Source organism: Prionailurus viverrinus, chromosome B1 (assembly GCF_022837055.1).
Source record: "Prionailurus viverrinus isolate Anna chromosome B1, UM_Priviv_1.0, whole genome shotgun sequence".
NCBI classification, from domain to species: domain Eukaryota; kingdom Metazoa; phylum Chordata; class Mammalia; order Carnivora; family Felidae; genus Prionailurus; species Prionailurus viverrinus.
This window is the reverse complement of record NC_062564.1, coordinates 83,430,017-83,447,031: the sequence shown is the minus strand read 5'-3', so window position 1 is coordinate 83,447,031 and position 17,015 is coordinate 83,430,017. Positions and strand designations below refer to the sequence as shown.

General features: G+C 37.5%; 1 protein-coding gene across 5 annotated transcripts in view; it reads left to right on the top strand.

Moving 5' to 3' along the window:
* Window positions 1-17,015, top strand: part of GAB1 (GRB2 associated binding protein 1) — a 125,950-nt gene that overhangs the window by 76,816 nt on the left and 32,119 nt on the right. For all 5 annotated transcript variants that reach the window (XM_047855917.1, XM_047855914.1, XM_047855916.1 and 2 more), the window contains exon 2: window positions 6,133-6,427. In XM_047855917.1, coding sequence (XP_047711873.1) covers window positions 6,133-6,427 — 295 coding nt within the window. The remainder of the gene's footprint in view (window positions 1-6,132; window positions 6,428-17,015) is intronic.

The following is a 17,015-nucleotide window of genomic DNA, read 5'->3' as shown; positions in this document are numbered from 1 at the left end:
ATGCCACAGAGAAGTCAGAAAACATCAGGGCAGCAGTTACAGTGTATTTCTTTAAAACTGAGCCCACTTGCCATATTATGCAAATTAGGCATATTTTGTGAATTTGTTAATATTATTGCAGGTGATGGTTTGAGGCTAATCTAGATTGAAATTTTTTTTTCTTCTTCCCACTAGATAATGGGACTCCATCTGTACTTTCTAGCCAATGTAGGCAGACTGATACTCTGTAGGGTATATGATAAACCTATTTTAAGACCTTGCTTCAATGTGACAAGCTTATATTCAATTTACGTAATTTGCTTAAATGCAGAAATATGCTTAATTTAAAAGAACAACTCCTTTAAAATGAAGTTTAAAAATAACTATTATCTGTAGAGTTTTTAACACAAGTTAATTTATAGCTTATATACCTCTACCTTGCCTGACAGTTCTCCATTTACAAGTGGTTGGGCAGAGTATAGTTATATCATTATCCCCATGACACATAGGTAATGTGAGAAATTCTGTATTTTTATCCTTGCCTCCTGTGATTGGCATATTCAGCAGATGTAGACTGAGTACTTCCTTGGGGTTGGGCAATGGAAAACAAAGATGAAAGGTGAAAAAATACGGCTTCAGCCCGCAGGAAACTCACTTTTGGGAATGTCAAACATCGTAATTAGGATCAAGGTGAAAATGGAGAGCTTAGAGGGGTCCACTCAGGGATGGTGCCCTGAAGGGGTCTGAGTTGAGTCTAGAAGTAGATTATGTGCCACAGGGCAGCATGTATCAGGGCCAGAGGCAGGACAGAAGCAGAGCATTAGAGGAACTGCAATGATTTCCAATGTGGTTGGAAGGCAGAGAGGCAAGAAGTAAGGTTGGGGAGACAGAGAGAGGCGTGGAGGGCCCCATGTGCCCTGCCTACCAGAGAGTTTGGGCTTTATCCTGTAGGCAGTCACTGAATGTAGGGAATGGGTAAATGGCAATGCATTATGGACATTTAGTTTGTCATCTCATCTAAATAGATTTCCATTGGCATCCATGGACTGTACAGGCTCTTCTCTTTTGATGTTAATGTAGTAGCCAAAGTTATTCTTAAAACCCTGAGACAAGACCCGGGGACCAGAGTAGGGTGCTTTTAAGCTACTTTAAAACACAGACCTGCTGATGAAGTCTTATTACTGCATCATTTATTCAACTTGAAATGATTATTGCAACGTAAGGAAAGACAACAAAGTAGATTTTTGCATAGTTCCTCTTAAGTAGACCTGCTTGTAATGGAATGCCAGTAGTGAAAATGATTTTCCACATGAATTTTGTTGAAAATTGCTTTGAGTATTTTTTTTTTTTTGAAGGTTTCTAGAAAACTTGTCCTCTTTTGTCTGCTACTGCTGCAGGATTGGTGAGGCAATGTACAGCTTTCTCTGGGGCTACCAAGGCAGCGAGGATAAAAATAGGGCAAACTTTAAGAATCCCAGATATTTTCAGATAACAAAGACTGATTTATGTGGGCCCATTTTGTGCTCTGACAAAACATAGAGAAGCTTTTGTGCTGTGATTAGCAAGGGCGCTGATGTCAGTTCTCTTGTCGAGCATCAAGCTTTATTCTGTGGCTAAATTGTGCTTTGTACCATAATCCAGAGAACCTTTGTATCTGCCTTATTAAAGTGTGTAGTTTATGTAATTGCTTTTGTTTTCCAGTTTAATCTGTGCCAGATTCAATAAGAGTGACTCATTTTGTGACTGAGACAAACATTCACATTTGGACCATGTTAAAAATAAATAAATAAGTGGCAGGTGCTGTTGGCTAAATTCTGTGTTTTAATGCTGTAATTTCCTGCTGTACGGGTTCATTTCTTATCCTCTGTAATCGCCAGTACAGCCTAGCTAGTACTCCCTGATTCTACTCCTGTTCCCCAGTGCTACTCATGTCTTGGCTATTTATTTTAGTTTCCAAGGGCCTTTTACATTTTAACAATATCATTTCAACAGAGAAGCAAAGAAATGGCTGGGGAGCCACAGTTAACCAGAAGACAAAGAGTGACCCATAAGCTGTAGCAGAAGGACACATTCTTTTCCTTTCTTTTTGTCATTTTTTCCAAGGTGTTTTGTGCATGTGTTTTGGTAAAGCTGTCTTAGTTATGTTTATGTTATTATGTGTATGTTCAGTATCCAGGTCTTTTTCTCAAGTGGAAGAGTTTTTGAAAGCACGCCTTCTGTTCAGCGTGGCCCTTATATCTAATCTAATATTCGCAAAATTTTACAACTTCAGAGTCTTAGGGGAAATTCTCCTTATCGTACAAGTATTTCTAGGTACCAGGTGCTGTGTTATGCATGGAATATGTAATGACAAGTCACTATCTTTGTGGATTTTACAGTCTGCCTAGGGAGTTAGATACTAAATAAATAATACAAAGAAAATTTAAATTGCAAAATGATAATAATCCTTTAGGTAGTAAGGTACCTTATTACATGGGTAATAAGGTCCCTAAAACTGTGCTCTACTTAAATTGGGGGTCGCTGGGAAGGGAAGGCCCAAAGGTCGGAGTCCGCCTGGCAAGAGAACATACTAGACTCAGGAAATGGCATGCGCAAAGTCTCTTGAGGCAGGAAGCAGTTTGGCATCCTATTAACTGTATTATTAGAAGAGAGAAGTGACAACTGACAGGGCTAACTGTATTAAAAAGATTATAGATCAACTACGCAGGCACAGCAGTAGGGCACTATTTAGTATAGCGGCAAATAGTTGAGCAGCCTCTCAGAGCTTCCCTGAAAGTGCAGTATAGAGATTGATGCCTGTAATACTTCGTCTGAGTCATTGGGGAATGGGTGGATTGTGTTCAATGAATTATGTAGTGAGGCATTGTAGAAAGATTTCGACAAGAGACATTAAAGTTTTAAAAAGTCATTTCTGCATTTAAAGACAGAATCTTTACTATCTGGAGAAATCACTTACTAAAAGATATGATTCCTTGATGGCCCTAAAGAAGTGACATAATACTATATTTCGTCTCTCTTTTCTTCTCTATTACTTTTTCAGGCTTACCGCTTGATAGAGAGGTATCGCATAACTTTACTAAGAGATGATATTTATTTATTTTGAAGTAAATAAATGTCTTACTTACTAACTAAATGGATTTTTGTAATCCAGAAACCAGTGCTAAAGTCATGTGAATTTAACATGTTAGGATTTTTCAGTGTTCTCTAAAGCATCTAGAAGAACTTCCCACTGCCGTCTCTTTATGGACACGACTAGTTCCTCTTTGCTTGGAGTTATAGTTGGACTGAGAAGTTAATTTAAAACCTTGTTGACATTAAAGAACTACGTAATATTTTTAGGCTTTTGTGATATTTCTACTAAATCTTATTGAAGGATTGCTTCCAGTTTTTCCATGAAGGAATGCCTCTCCATTTAACAATAGTTCTGCAGGTACATTGACAGGTTTGCTGTATTATCAAATATTTTCGTGTATTGTAAATATTTGCTTCATGATTAGTCAACTCCTTAAGAGTAGCGATCATGAATTACCTACTTGTAGTTCTCCCCACAGGTATTTACAATAGAATAGATAACTTATTGACTGGTTAGCTCACTGATTTACCTTTTAATGTAGCTACATTTCCTTGAATGGATACAGTTTAGAGTCTATTAAAATGTTAAACCTAAAGTTATCGCCCAAGCTAATTCAGTTATAAGTACAGTTGTCCAGGTTTTAAGAAGGCGTTCGGGGTGTCTGGGTGGCTCAGTCCGTTAAGTGGCTGACTTTGGCTCAGGTCATGAATTCACAGTTCATGGGTTCGAGCCCCACTTCGAGCTCTGTGTTGACAGCTTAGAGCCTGGAGCCTGCTTCAGATTCTGCGTGTCTCTCTCTCTCTCTCAGCCCCTCCCCTGCTCATGCTCTGTCTCTTTCTGTCTCTCAAAAATAAATAAACATTAAAAAAATCTTTTTAAGAGAAAAAAAAAAATTCAAGGAGGATTAAGACTTAATATTGTTTCTGGGCAGAGTTGTTGGATTTAAAGACTGCTGAAGCACTGTTTCAGTCATTCAGTTCTGTTTTTATTATTTAATCAACGAGATTTTAGAGAGTAATAGTAAAAGAATTTTAGGCCTGTTGAGGCATAGTATGAAACCCGTAATTGACCAAAATTTGTGGAGGAAGTACATGGTGAGTATAGATCTAGATTGCTAGTATATGTTTGTTGGGAAGAAAAGGGAAAAGAGAAAGAGAAAGGAGGAGGAAAATTGCAACCCATAAGAATACAGATCTTATCCACGTGGTCTTTGAAAATAGACTCACCGGAAGAAAGACACAGCCCATTTCTTTGCTTGCTTTTCAGGTGAGAAACAAGGAAAGCTTTTAAACTCTTTTTTCTCCATTCCCCTCACACAAGAGTGAGTGAGAAGCTTAAAATACAAAGGAGTCTTTTGAAGAAGTACCTTTATGTATTCTTTTTTTTTTAACATTTATTTATTTTTGAGAGACAGAGCATGAGTGGGGGAGGGGCAGAGGGGGAGAGAGAGGGCTGTCAGCCCAGAGCTGGACGCAAGGCTCGAACCCACGAACTGTGAGATTATGACCTAAGCTGAAGTCAGACACTTAACTGACTGAGCCACCCAGGTGCCCCCCGCCCTTTATGTACTGATGGCTTGATAGTAAGGCATGAAAAACCTTGCCTTTTTTTTAATGTGGTAAGCTGTACCTAACATAAAGTTTACCATTTTAACCATTTTTAAGTGTTCAGCTTCAGTGGCATGAAGTACATTCACTTTGTTGTGCAACCGTCACCAGTATCTATCTCCAGAATTTCTTTATTATCCCATACTGAAACGCTGCCCACTAAACACTGTTATCCCCATCTTCCAACTACTGGCAACCACCATTCTGCATTTGGTCTCTAGATTTTGATTAAGTCCTCGTATAAGTGGAGTCATATACTTTATCCTTTTGTGACTGGCTTTTTTCACTTAGCATAACATCTCAAGATTCATCCATGTTATAGCGTGTGTCAGATTTTTCTTCCCTTTTAAGACTGAACAGTGTTCTTTGTATATTCCACATTTTGTTCATTTCTTCATTCATCAATGGACACTTGGGTTGCGCCTACCTTTTGACTGTTGTGAGTAATGCTACTATAAACATGGGGTGCAAATACCTGTTTGAGACCTTGTTTTCAATTCTTTTGGATATTTACAACTGGAATCTTTTGTGGAACTGCCATACCGTTTTCCATACTGGTTCTAATTTCTGCCATCCTGGCCAGCACTTGTTATTTTCTGTGGTTTTTATAAAAGACATTTTAATGTGTATGAAATTGTATCACATTGTGGTTTTGATTTGCATTTCTCTGATGATAGGATGTTGAGCATTTTTTCATGTGCTTATTGGCCATTTGTATATCTTCTTTGGAGACTCTGTTTAAGTCCTTTGCCCATTTTTAAACTAGGTTATTTTGTTGTTACTGAGTTGTAGGAATTCTTTATATATTCTAGACGTTAATCTTTTATGAGACAAATTATTTGCAGATACTTTCTCTCATTCTGTGAGCTGACTTTTCACTCTATTGATTGAGTCCTTCAATGTGTACATTTTAAATTTTGATGTAATCCAGTTTACCTATTTTTTTTCTTTTGTGTTTCTTCTGCGTTCTTAATGTCCTGTCAATTGCCTAATCTAATGTTATGAAGATTTCCCCTGTGTTTTCTTCTAAGAGTTTTCTAATTTTAGCTCCTATGTGTAGGTCTTTGATGATCCATTTTGAGTTAATTTTTGTATGATGTAGAGTCCAACTTCTTTTGCATGTGGATATCCAGTTTTCCCAGCACCATTTGTTGAAACCACTGTTTTTTTATATTTAGTAAAAACTCAGTCTTCCTTAATTTATTGACCTGATGTTACATTATGTAATACCATCTAATATAGATCAATATCTTCTAATATTCTATTAGATCTAATAGAAAATAAATACGTATATATAGACACATTTTTAAGTTGAGGCATCAGTAAAGAGTGGTAGATTATTCCCTGGAAACAAAGAAAACATGTATGTGACTTTCAACAATTCATTTGTGAAATGTGCATTGATAAATGTGCATCTTCTTGAAAAATCTCTCTCAAATTAATACTAGATGGATATTTTTGTTTCATCCCTAGGCATGGAAGAGGAGATGGTTTGTGTTACGCAGTGGTCGCTTAACTGGAGATCCAGATGTCCTGGAGTATTACAAAAATGATCATGCCAAGAAGCCTATCCGTATTATTGATTTAAATTTATGTCAGCAAGTTGATGCTGGATTGACATTTAACAAAAAAGAGTTTGAAAACAGCTACATTTTTGATATCAACACCATTGACCGAATTTTCTACTTGGTAGCAGACAGTGAGGAAGAGATGAATAAGTGGGTTCGTTGCATTTGTGACATCTGTGGGTTTAATCCTACGGAGGAAGGTAAGCTCAAGATTTTATTATTCAACCTGAGTTCTCCTTTATTGCTGCATTTTTAGAACTATTATAAAAGTCTTTGTTATTTCAGTTACTCAGTATAATATTTTCTTTTTTATAATAGCTAACACCATTTGGAAAAATCACTAATAACCCTCTAATCATTTTGGGGAGAAGCTTTTCATAGGTTTTAGAAAGAGAGACTTAACCATGTGGGGCAGTATCTAAATAAATGTCTTGAAGAAGAAGGTGACAAGAAGACATACTTATTTGAGAGCATTTCCTGAGTTTCTATATAAATACTAAGTTGAACTTTATAGCACTGCTGATACTTGACTATTTTTCACCTATTTTAAAAACAGCATTTTTATGTGACTCAATTATTCTGATGTTATTTTAAAAACTATATTGGATTATGGGGCACTTGGATGGCTCAGTCAGTTAAGCATCTGACTTCAGCACAGATCATGATCTCACTGTTCATTGTTTCAAGCTTCACGTTGGGCTCTGTGCTGGCAGCTTAGAGTCTGGAGCCTGCTTCAGATTCTGTGTCTCCCTCTTTCTCTGCCCTCACCCCCCGCTTTTCCTGTGTCTGTCTGTCTGTCTGTCTCTCTCTCTCTCTCTCTCTCTGTCTCTCAAAAAATAAATATTAAAAAAAATTTAGAAGACCATATTGGATTATGAAGTTATGAAATAGTCAAGAGGATTATCAATACCTATGAAAAGCAAGTGACAATCAGTCACAAAACATGATAAAAAAAAGTAACAAATGAGTTTATTTAACACAAAGATCCTAAAAACAGCATGGAGGAAGAAGAGGCTCAAGGTTTGGATAACAGGTAGTGAAGAAAAGCTTCTCAGGTAAATTGTAGGTTTTTGAAGGAAGTAGTATATTTTTTTTTAACGTTTATTTATTTTTGAGACAGAGAGAGACAGAGCATGAACGGGGGAGGGTCAGAGAGAGTGGGAGACACAGAATCTGAAACAGGCTCCAGGCTCTGAGCTGTCAGCACAGAGCCCGACGCGGGGCTCAAACTCATGGACCTCAAGATCATGACCTGAGCCGAAGTCAGACACTTAACTGACTGAGCCACCCAGGCGCCCCAGGAAGTAGTATTTCTACATAAATGAAAAAAGGGATGTAGAACCCTCTAGGCTTAGGGGCAAGGGAGAGCAAGGACCCTGAGGTGGAACAGAATCATATGTGACTAGAGCAGGGGGCTGTGAATGATAAAAGTGGGGGTGGGAGGAGAGAAAAGAGAGTTGGTTGAGTCACTGAGTTCTGGAGTATCTGTCCTGGGAAGAACTGAATGATTGAGTAAAGGTCTCATAAAGAATTTTACACGTGGGGGCACCAGGGTGGCTCAGTCAGTTAAGTGTCAAACTTCGGCTCAGGTCATGATCTCACGGTTTGTGAGTTTGAGCCCTGCTAGGGCTCTGTGCTGATAGCTCACAGCCTGGAGCCTGCTTAAGATTCTCTGTCTCCCTCTCTCTCTGCCCTTCCCCTGCTCACCCTGTTCCCCTCTCCCTCTCAAAAATAAATAAACATTAACAAAAAAATTTTTTAAAGATTTTTACAAGCAGAATTCCTCTTCAGGTGCTTATATAGCTGTCTTGACCACTTATTCCCCGTCCACTTCTCTACTTCTCTTACTTTGACAACAAACACATATCTAGGGGACCCCAACACAAATTTAGGTCTGTAAACCCAAAAATCAGAAAGAAAGGCGCCCTCAGGTCTTTGAACTTAGCATCTTCATGGTTATACTGCCATTTACAGTGTGCATTTCCAAATATCTATATTTAGGAGTGTTGGAGTTTCAGTGAGGGCTGGAAAAATTGCATCAACAATTAACATCAAGTTTTGAATTGAAGTGAAACAGCAGTCATCTCTAATTAGCTCAGGTCAGCATGCTGTTTCCTCTCTGGCCAGTCAGCAGCCCACAAGGAGGAGCCTTCCAGGGCTGGGATTGGCCCAGTGGGGTGGGGAAACCCCTTGGTGAGAGAATCCAGAATCCTGAGAGGGAGCAGCACTGAAACAGGCAAGGAGGCATCCAGTTTAGACAGGAGGTGGCTGATGAGCTAGAGCTTTTCAGCAGAGTTCTAGTGATTAAAAGCCCAAGAAATTGTTTCACCTGTGGAATTAAGCTTTAGTGGTTTTTGTGAAATTACTAATAAGTATGTTCACATTTAAGTGCATATGGAGGTATGACTCCTAACTCCAGTTAAACTCCTTTCCATTCTTGCATATAAGGTCTATATTTGAGTGCAGTAGAGGATTTTAAAGTTAAAGTCACAAATAAGATAGCTCTCTAATGGCTGTTTAATGACCATGCAGTAATGATAATTTTTGGATTAAGATACCACATTAATTTCATTATGTGATGGATTTTCAGTTAAAATAATTTAAGTCCTTGTATACGCTTTTTGGTGATGACTTTCTTTTCAATTTAGATTTTGTTTTTAGGGACATAAAAGTAGACTTCTGTCTTCATCGGTTGCCTGTATAGATTTAGTTAATCTGAAAGACTAAGTAGTAGGGATTCTTCCGTCTCTTTTTGTTTTCTGTATAATTCTCCTAACTATATTACCAAAGGAAATGAGATATCCTCCAAGAGGAGATACATTCTTCAGTCAAGGAATATGTCTAATTTTTGGAAGCCCTTTCAGGGGTGGGTAGAGTTGAGAACCCCAAATAAGAATTTCAAATGCACAAGTATCTGAGGTTAACTTTGTGAGTTTCAAGGCGTGGAGTCTGGTCCATTTGTCCACCTTAGAATGACTCTCATCTCATCATCTGGAAGTTTGATGAACACCCAGTCATCTCTGGGAAGAAGGAAGATTTTATCTGTTTTGGAAATTGATTCATTAATTTACCAAATTACTGAATTTGCCAGCACTCTACTAGGCTTTGGATATTCATTCAACCTATATATTATTAGGTGACTAGTTAGGGGGACAAATGGCAAACATTACAGATGTGGAACTGAGCGTCTAGTGGGGAAGGATTCATACTCAGAATAATAATTCATTACAGTTGATGAGTGCAAGATACATAATGTGTGTGGAAAAAAATATATATAATATATATAATTTAATATATTTAATAATTATATATAATATATATAATTTAATATGATTATTAAAGTATGATTATATACATATATCAAAGTATGAAACTATGAGACTGTGTTAATACAGCTCTTGCCCTCATAGAGCTTATAGTCAGTCTAACAGAGACAGGAAAATAATCTAGGAATTATAATATTGTTAGATAAGTGTCCAGTTAAAGAAAAAATAAATAAGCATAGATAGCAGTTAATTTAGTTTTAAGAAAGTCAGGAAAAGCATAGGTAGTTTTAAATGTCTCTGTACTATAGCTGATAATGTACCGAGAACTTTATTTTATACTTGGTGAAACATTTTTGTTGTATTTGTAGTCATAATCAGTCACAATGTCTGTTTTTTGCTTCATGAATTTACCAATATAGGGAGGGGCGCAAACTCCCAAATCCTTTTAAAATAGATTAGAAATGCATTTGTCTAGGGGCGCCTGGGTGGCTCAGTCGGTTAAGCGTCCAACTTTGGCTCAGGTCATGATCTTGTGGTTTGTGAGTTCGAGTCCCATGTCGGGCTGTGTGGTGACAGCTCAGAGCCTGGAGCATGCTTCGGATTCTGTGTCTCCCTCTCTCTCTGACCCATCCCCTGCTCATGCTGTGTCTCTGTCTGTCTGTCTCTCTCTCTCTCAAAAATAAATAAACATTAAAAAAAATTTTTTTAAATACATTTGTCTTGAATGAAACTCTTAATTTGTGAATGTTTTATCTTCACAATATCAATAAAAGGAGAGGTTGTGAGAAAATTTCCAGTATTGTTAATCAAATTTGATGTATATAATGAGTTGGTTACCACAAACAGCTGTACTAATCATAACTCACTTTTATTTGTTCACATAACAGGCCGCTAAGGACTTCAATTTGCCAGTGCTTTCTAAGTGTAGTTCATGAGCTATATCTAAATGCAACTACATTTGTTTTTTTAAGTTCTACAATATAGAATTTTTTGCAAGTTCATCCTGGCTTTCTCCCAAATAGCCACAATTAGAAATGTCTTACTATGATGTTGAAGACTTGAGTGTCTCATAAATTATGAACTTGTAAATAAATTAGTAGGTCATATATCAGTGAAAGATGAATAGTCCTTCATTGTGTAGTATCTAGGAGCCACAAAAAAATTTTTTTCTATAATTTTGATTTTTTCATGCATAGTAGCAAAACTGCAAAAACGCTTCAAAGTTAACCACTGCATTTTATTCATTGGTAGTAGCTGACTTTGCTAGATGCCTTAACAAAAATCTACACATTTAAAGAATCAAACAGCAAAGAACTGCTATTATCTTTTGTGATCACAGTCATACAATTTAATATGACAAAGTAAATATCAGAATGTCTTTGTTCTTCCATTTGCTTTACCACCTGCTTTATATTCTCTTGCTTCTAAATAGATCTCCCCACCAGTCACTAAATAATAGGTGTTTTTGTTTTTACCTAGAATCTGTCCCCTGAGCCCTGTGCTCTTCCCATTTCAAAGTTGAGTATGCTCTTACTCTTGGCTTAAAACTAATGACACGAAATCATTTTTCCCTATACTTGTGTCAAGCAAGATGTGGGAAGAAATATGCTATGCTTGGGTATTACAATCTGAGAAAATAACTATCCCCAGTCCCTATGAGAATAACTACTTTTTGCTGAAAACAAAAGGAAAGGGGAAAAATCTGACCTGTGTTTTGATTCCAGGAACCTCTCAAAATATCGTTACCATGTTATTTCCGCTGCCCCAGGTGACCACTGCTATTATTGAATACTCAGAATGCTGGCAAGCTGAATCTGTTTTTAAATTGTAGCTCATTGAACTGTGTGCGGTTCCTATGAATGCTTTTATTTAGCAGATTTGAGGGTAGAGACTAATTTCTTTTGTTTTTCTTGGAAATGTGCAGATTTATTTTTGTTTCTACACCAAGGTGGAAGCTGTTAAATCTGCTTAACAAGTGCCAGGAAACACAGCCTAAGGGCTCTAAACAGCTAACTAACTTGGCGCAAAGGCTCCTGGTCTAATTTCAGGGTGCAAGATTAGAAAGTTGCCTCTTATCAATCAGTTGAGTTGCTTTTCTTGAAGTGCCCAGATAATAGTGGCTTAAAAATAGTCACTGATATTCTTCCCTTTAGAAAAGTAGGTAAACTAATGTAAGAATATACATATGCTCCCTTTTCCTGTAAAAGCAGTTCTTAATTAGAGAACTGCTAGATTTATTTTTATTTACCTTTTATTCAGGTATGACGCATTACTGTCGAAGGTACAGATCTTAAGTATACAGTACAATATAGTTGTATACATCCATCTATATCTATATATAGAAACATAAATCTGTGTAACTGCCACTCAGAGTTAAAAAAAGATAATATGTCCAGCCCCCAGAAGGTTTTTTTCATCCTTCTTTCCAGTACAAACCCAGAAAAAATTTTTTTGATTTTGATTCTATAACCATAGATTAGTATTGCCTGTATCTGAACTTTATATGAGCAAAACCATTGAATCTGGCTTCTTTTTTCCAATAGAAGTCTATGAGATTCATCCATGTAGCATGTAGTGGGAGTTCTTCATCTTGTGTAGCATTCCATTTTATGAGTATGTCACAAATTATGGATCTGTTTGAATGTTGATAGACATTTGGGTTATTTCTATTTTGATACAAATAAAGCTGTTGTGAGTGTTGTTATATATATATCTTTTGATGGACATAAACCCTTAGTTCTTATGGGTAAATAGCGATGGATGGAATTGCTACATCGTAGGATATGTACTGGTTGCTTTCCTACCAGCAATGTAGGAGACTTCCAGTTATCTACATTCTCGTCACCATTTGGTCTTGTCAGTCATTAATTTTAGCCATCCTCATGAATGTGTACTGGTGTCTCATTGTAGTTTTATTATTTATTTTTATTTTTGAGAGAGAGAGGGAGAGAGACAGAATCTTAAGTGGGCTCCACGCTGTGCACAGAGCCCAACAGAGGACTGGATCTCACGACCCTGAGATCATGACCTGAGTGGAAATCAAGAGGTGGCTGCTTAACCCACTGAGCCACTCAGGTGCCCCTCATTGTGGTTTTAATTTGCATTTCCCTGAGGACCAGTTTAACTAGAGTTTATTCTGTTTTTGTTTTGTTTTCTTACACATTTTCAAGTTACTGCTCTTGAGATCTTGATTCATTGAGTCTCCTGGGATGGGGCTCCAGCACCTAGATCTTTAAAATCCCCGCAGTGATTCTGATGACAGGATGGATGCCTCTGGATTAAGAATTAAGACATTTTCAGCACTTCCTAGGGGTTTATTTAAAAAGTTTCCAAGAATGTTTGCACAACCTATTAAGGAGATCATCAAAATAAAAAAATTTCTGGGGCGCCTGGGTGGCGCAGTCGGTTAAGCGTCTGACTTCCGCTCAGGTCACGATCTCGCAGTCCGTGAGTTTGAGCCCCGCGTCAGGCTCTGGGCTGATGGCTCAGAGCCTGGAGCCTGTTTCCGATTCTGTGTCTCCCTCTCTCTCTGCCCCTCCCCCATTCATGCTCTGTCTCTCTCTGTCCCAATAAATAAATAAATAAATAAATAAATAAATAACGTTGAAAAAAAAATTAAAAAAAAATTTCTATTTGAAACACATTAAATAGATGGGGCTATGATTAAAGGTCTTCAATTTTTGAATAAATAAATTGAAATTGCAGGTTGCTTCACTAAAAATTGCAACTACTGATGTTTCTCATTTGTATACATTTGTTAGATTTACCTTTACAAAATGTTCTTCTGTAAAAAATGATGTGTTCTGAAATGAGAAAACAGTTACTTTAGGATTGATGTTAATTGATGCATAATCTTTGTCGATAGACTCTTAATTTGTTAAGTTAATTAGACATAGATCAATCAAAATGCATCTCTTGACAAAAAAAAAATCTACAACAGACCACGTAAATTAGTAATTAATAGAAACAGAGTAACCTTGACGTATTTGCCTGTTGACCTGTTTGTAAACATAAAGGTAAAATTTTTGCTGTAGAAACCAGAAAGTATCCTATCAGAAAATGTAGCCCAGCTTGAGAGAAAAGGATCTCATCTAGTCTCCTGACAAGGACATGAGCAACACTGCAGTTTTATTACCACATGCTAAATACAGTATGGCAGTAGTTACAAAATCAGAGGACCTGTCATATTAACTTTGAAATATTCTCCTTATCAATGAGAAAGAGTAGAATTGCTTCCCTGGGCTTGAGCTCTTGTGCCTTTATATATATGTGTATGTATGTATGTACGCATGTATATATGGGGTACCTGGGTGGCTCAGTTGGTTGAGCATCCGACTCTTGATTTTATCTCAGGTCATGATCCCAGGGTCATGGGATCCAGCCCCATATTAGGCTCCTTGCTGAGTGTGGAGCCTGCTTAAGATTGTCCCTCTCCTTCTGTCCCTCTCCCCGACTCACACGCTCTCTCTCTCTCTCTCTCTCTCTCTCTCTCAAATTAAAAAAAAAATTAATTTAAAAGAAAAAATATATCTGTATATGTTATTTTGACTGTTTAGAGGCATTACGTAGGCACCCGACTTCTATGAGGGACAGTAACACCAGGGCATTATGGTTCCAACCAGGATAAAACTGTGCATTAAGCCAGGGTCATGTGGACCAATTTATTATTTGTAGTTCTCTTCACATAATGATATACTTCTTTTCACCAAAAGCTGGTTGAAGCTTACCTTACCAGTACTTGTTACCTTTCTAAGTAAAATTTAGTTAAGAATTTGCTCCAGCAGCTTATTAGGCCTTTAACGAATGCTAATTATACTCTTTATGTTTTTTGAATTAAGACACAGGAAATGATTTTACACACATAAGCAAACCCTAAGCTGATATTTGGTTCTCAGAAACTTGATACCAGCATTACTTAGAAAGAGCAGTAAGTTAGAGACCCAGGTGAGGCAGAAAACAACAAACGGGATCTGCTCAACTACTTGTCTGGCAGAATGGGGTAAATCATGTGTCTTTATAAAGTGGAACAGAAGTTTTTCAGACCAATTGGTTAACTTTGACCAGAAATGAGGGTACTTAAGACACACTGCAATGCTTGCATTAAAATATGCAGAGCTGAGTATATAGTCAAATTAATATGAGTAAAACAGCCCCAAAGACTAAAACTTTGAAGATAGTGCATTATCTGAGCCAAAGTGGCAGAGCAGTGTTCCCTCTCCTTTTTTTAAAAAAAAATTTTTAATGTTTTATTTAATTTTTTTGAGAGACAGAGCACGAGCAGGGGAGGGGCAGAGAGAGAGGGAGACACAGAATCCGAAGCAGGCTCCAGGCTCTGAGCTGTCAGCACAGAGCCTGCCCCGGGGCTCGAACCCACGAACGCCAGATCACGACCTGAGCCGAAGTCAGACTCTTAACCAACTGAACCACCCAGGTGCCCCGGTTCCCTTTCCTTTTTAAGTCTTCATATGCCATCTTGTTTGGAATGGTTGGGCTTGCTTTTCATGGCTGTTTAAAGGTCTTTTCTTTCATGAGCTTGCTAGTGAACATAGTGGAAGTTCTCTCCAGTTCTTGCCTCTTAGAAGTAGATGCAAGCTTTCCCATATTGTGAACAAGATACTATATATTTTTTAAAAAGGAACCTTTGAATCCCAGTCTTTTTTTTTTCTTCCAGAAATTGAGAGGATCTTGCATCTCTAAAGAGGATAAAAAACTTTAGTCATTCACAGGTAGAAGAAATGGAAGGTTAAAAATGAGATGGTCCCATTGTGTTAATAAAACAGGGTCAGATAAAAGGATTGCCTGGCCGGGTGATTCTTTTCCCACACTGAAGATGAATCACTGTGTTCATTTAGTGTGTAGTTATCAAGTTTAGAAAAAATATTAAAGGAAAAGTGTATCTCTAAAAACATCCACCTGAAAAACTTACTTTAGGAGTTACAGTGGAGAATTAGGTTTCAGACTGTTTTATTTAGTGATGTGTTTCCAGTGTTGAGTTTCATTTTGTTTTGGTCAGAACTAAAAATTGAATGGGATCATACGATTTTACCACATGTCTATGGCACAAAAAGATGTAAAATGTATTTGTGAATACAGCCTATAGGATATGGTAACTGCTTTCTGACCTCTCGCCTCACCCCCTTTTCTTCCTTGAAGTTGTATAGGTTTTTCTGAAAGCTCTTCAGAAAATATTTTTTCTGAAAATTTTTATATTTCAGGTAAATATTTTTCATAATTCTCTTAAATTTAACAATGCACAAGGATTTACTGAATCACTGATGTAAAATCCTCTTAACTAAATCTTTATATATTTGTAACTGAGTCAAAACAGTAAAACATTTCACAGAGTACATTATGTACACTATTGGCAATCAACATCTATTAGACATAATGAGGTATTTATGAGTTCCCACTGAAATTATGGCATTATGTTGTATAAATGTCCAAAAGAATATTTTTCTGTTCTCACCATTTTCTTTTCTCACCTTTCATAAATAAGAAGGAATTAACTCCTGGCATGAAGTATAGATTTTATTAGATGAGCTTGTATGAAGACTTGACATTGCATGCAGCATAACAAAGAGAAAATGTTAGAAATTAGCTCAACTTCTGTGTACTCAGGCCAAACTCTCCAAGTGAAAGAAGTCTTCATACTTAAATTAGCACCTAGTAGGGCTGACATAATGCTTGAGCAAATTCCAAACTGCACTTGCAGTTGAATGGATCTTGAAGATTTGGGAGTGCCCCTTGCCTTAATCTCTTCCAGCATGACGTAGAGAAAGTGCCTAGTGGGGCACCTGGGTGGCTCAGTTGGTTAAGCTGAGTCCGACTTTGGCTCTGGCCACGATCTCACAGCTCATGAGTTTAAGCCCCACATCCGGCTCTGTGCTGACAGCTCAGAACCTGGAGCCTGCTTCAGATTCTGTATCTCCCTCTCTCTCTGCCCCTCCCCTGCTCACACTATGTCTCTCTCTCCTTCAAAAATAAACTATTTATTTATTTATTTATTTATTTATTATTTTTTAAATAAACATTTAAAAAAAGAAAGAGAGAGAAAGAAAGTGCTTAGTGAGTTTCTGCTAGGTGAATGAAACACTTTAAGCATCTACCACCTGTGGGGCACACTGATGCATAGGAGTTCTGATCCTTTGTGTTTGTTTTGGGGACCCATATATAAAGGTAAACTTATATTTAGCCATACTAATGTGTTTATTCAAGCTTTATAATTATGAGCTTTTTTAAAAAGTTTATTAATTTTGAGAAAGAGCATGCATGAGGGGCAGAGAGAGACGGGGGAGAGAGAGAGAGAGAGAGAGAGAGAGAGAGAGAGAGAGAGAATTCCAAGCAGGTTCCACACTGTCAGCACAGAGCCCAGTTTAGGGCTTGATCCCACGAAGCCATGAGATCATGACCTGAGCTGAAACCAAGAGTTGGATGCTTAACCGACTGAGCCACCCAGGCGCCCCATGATATCAGCTTCTGTGCTTAGGAAGAACAGTTATAAAATATAAACTACATAAATTTT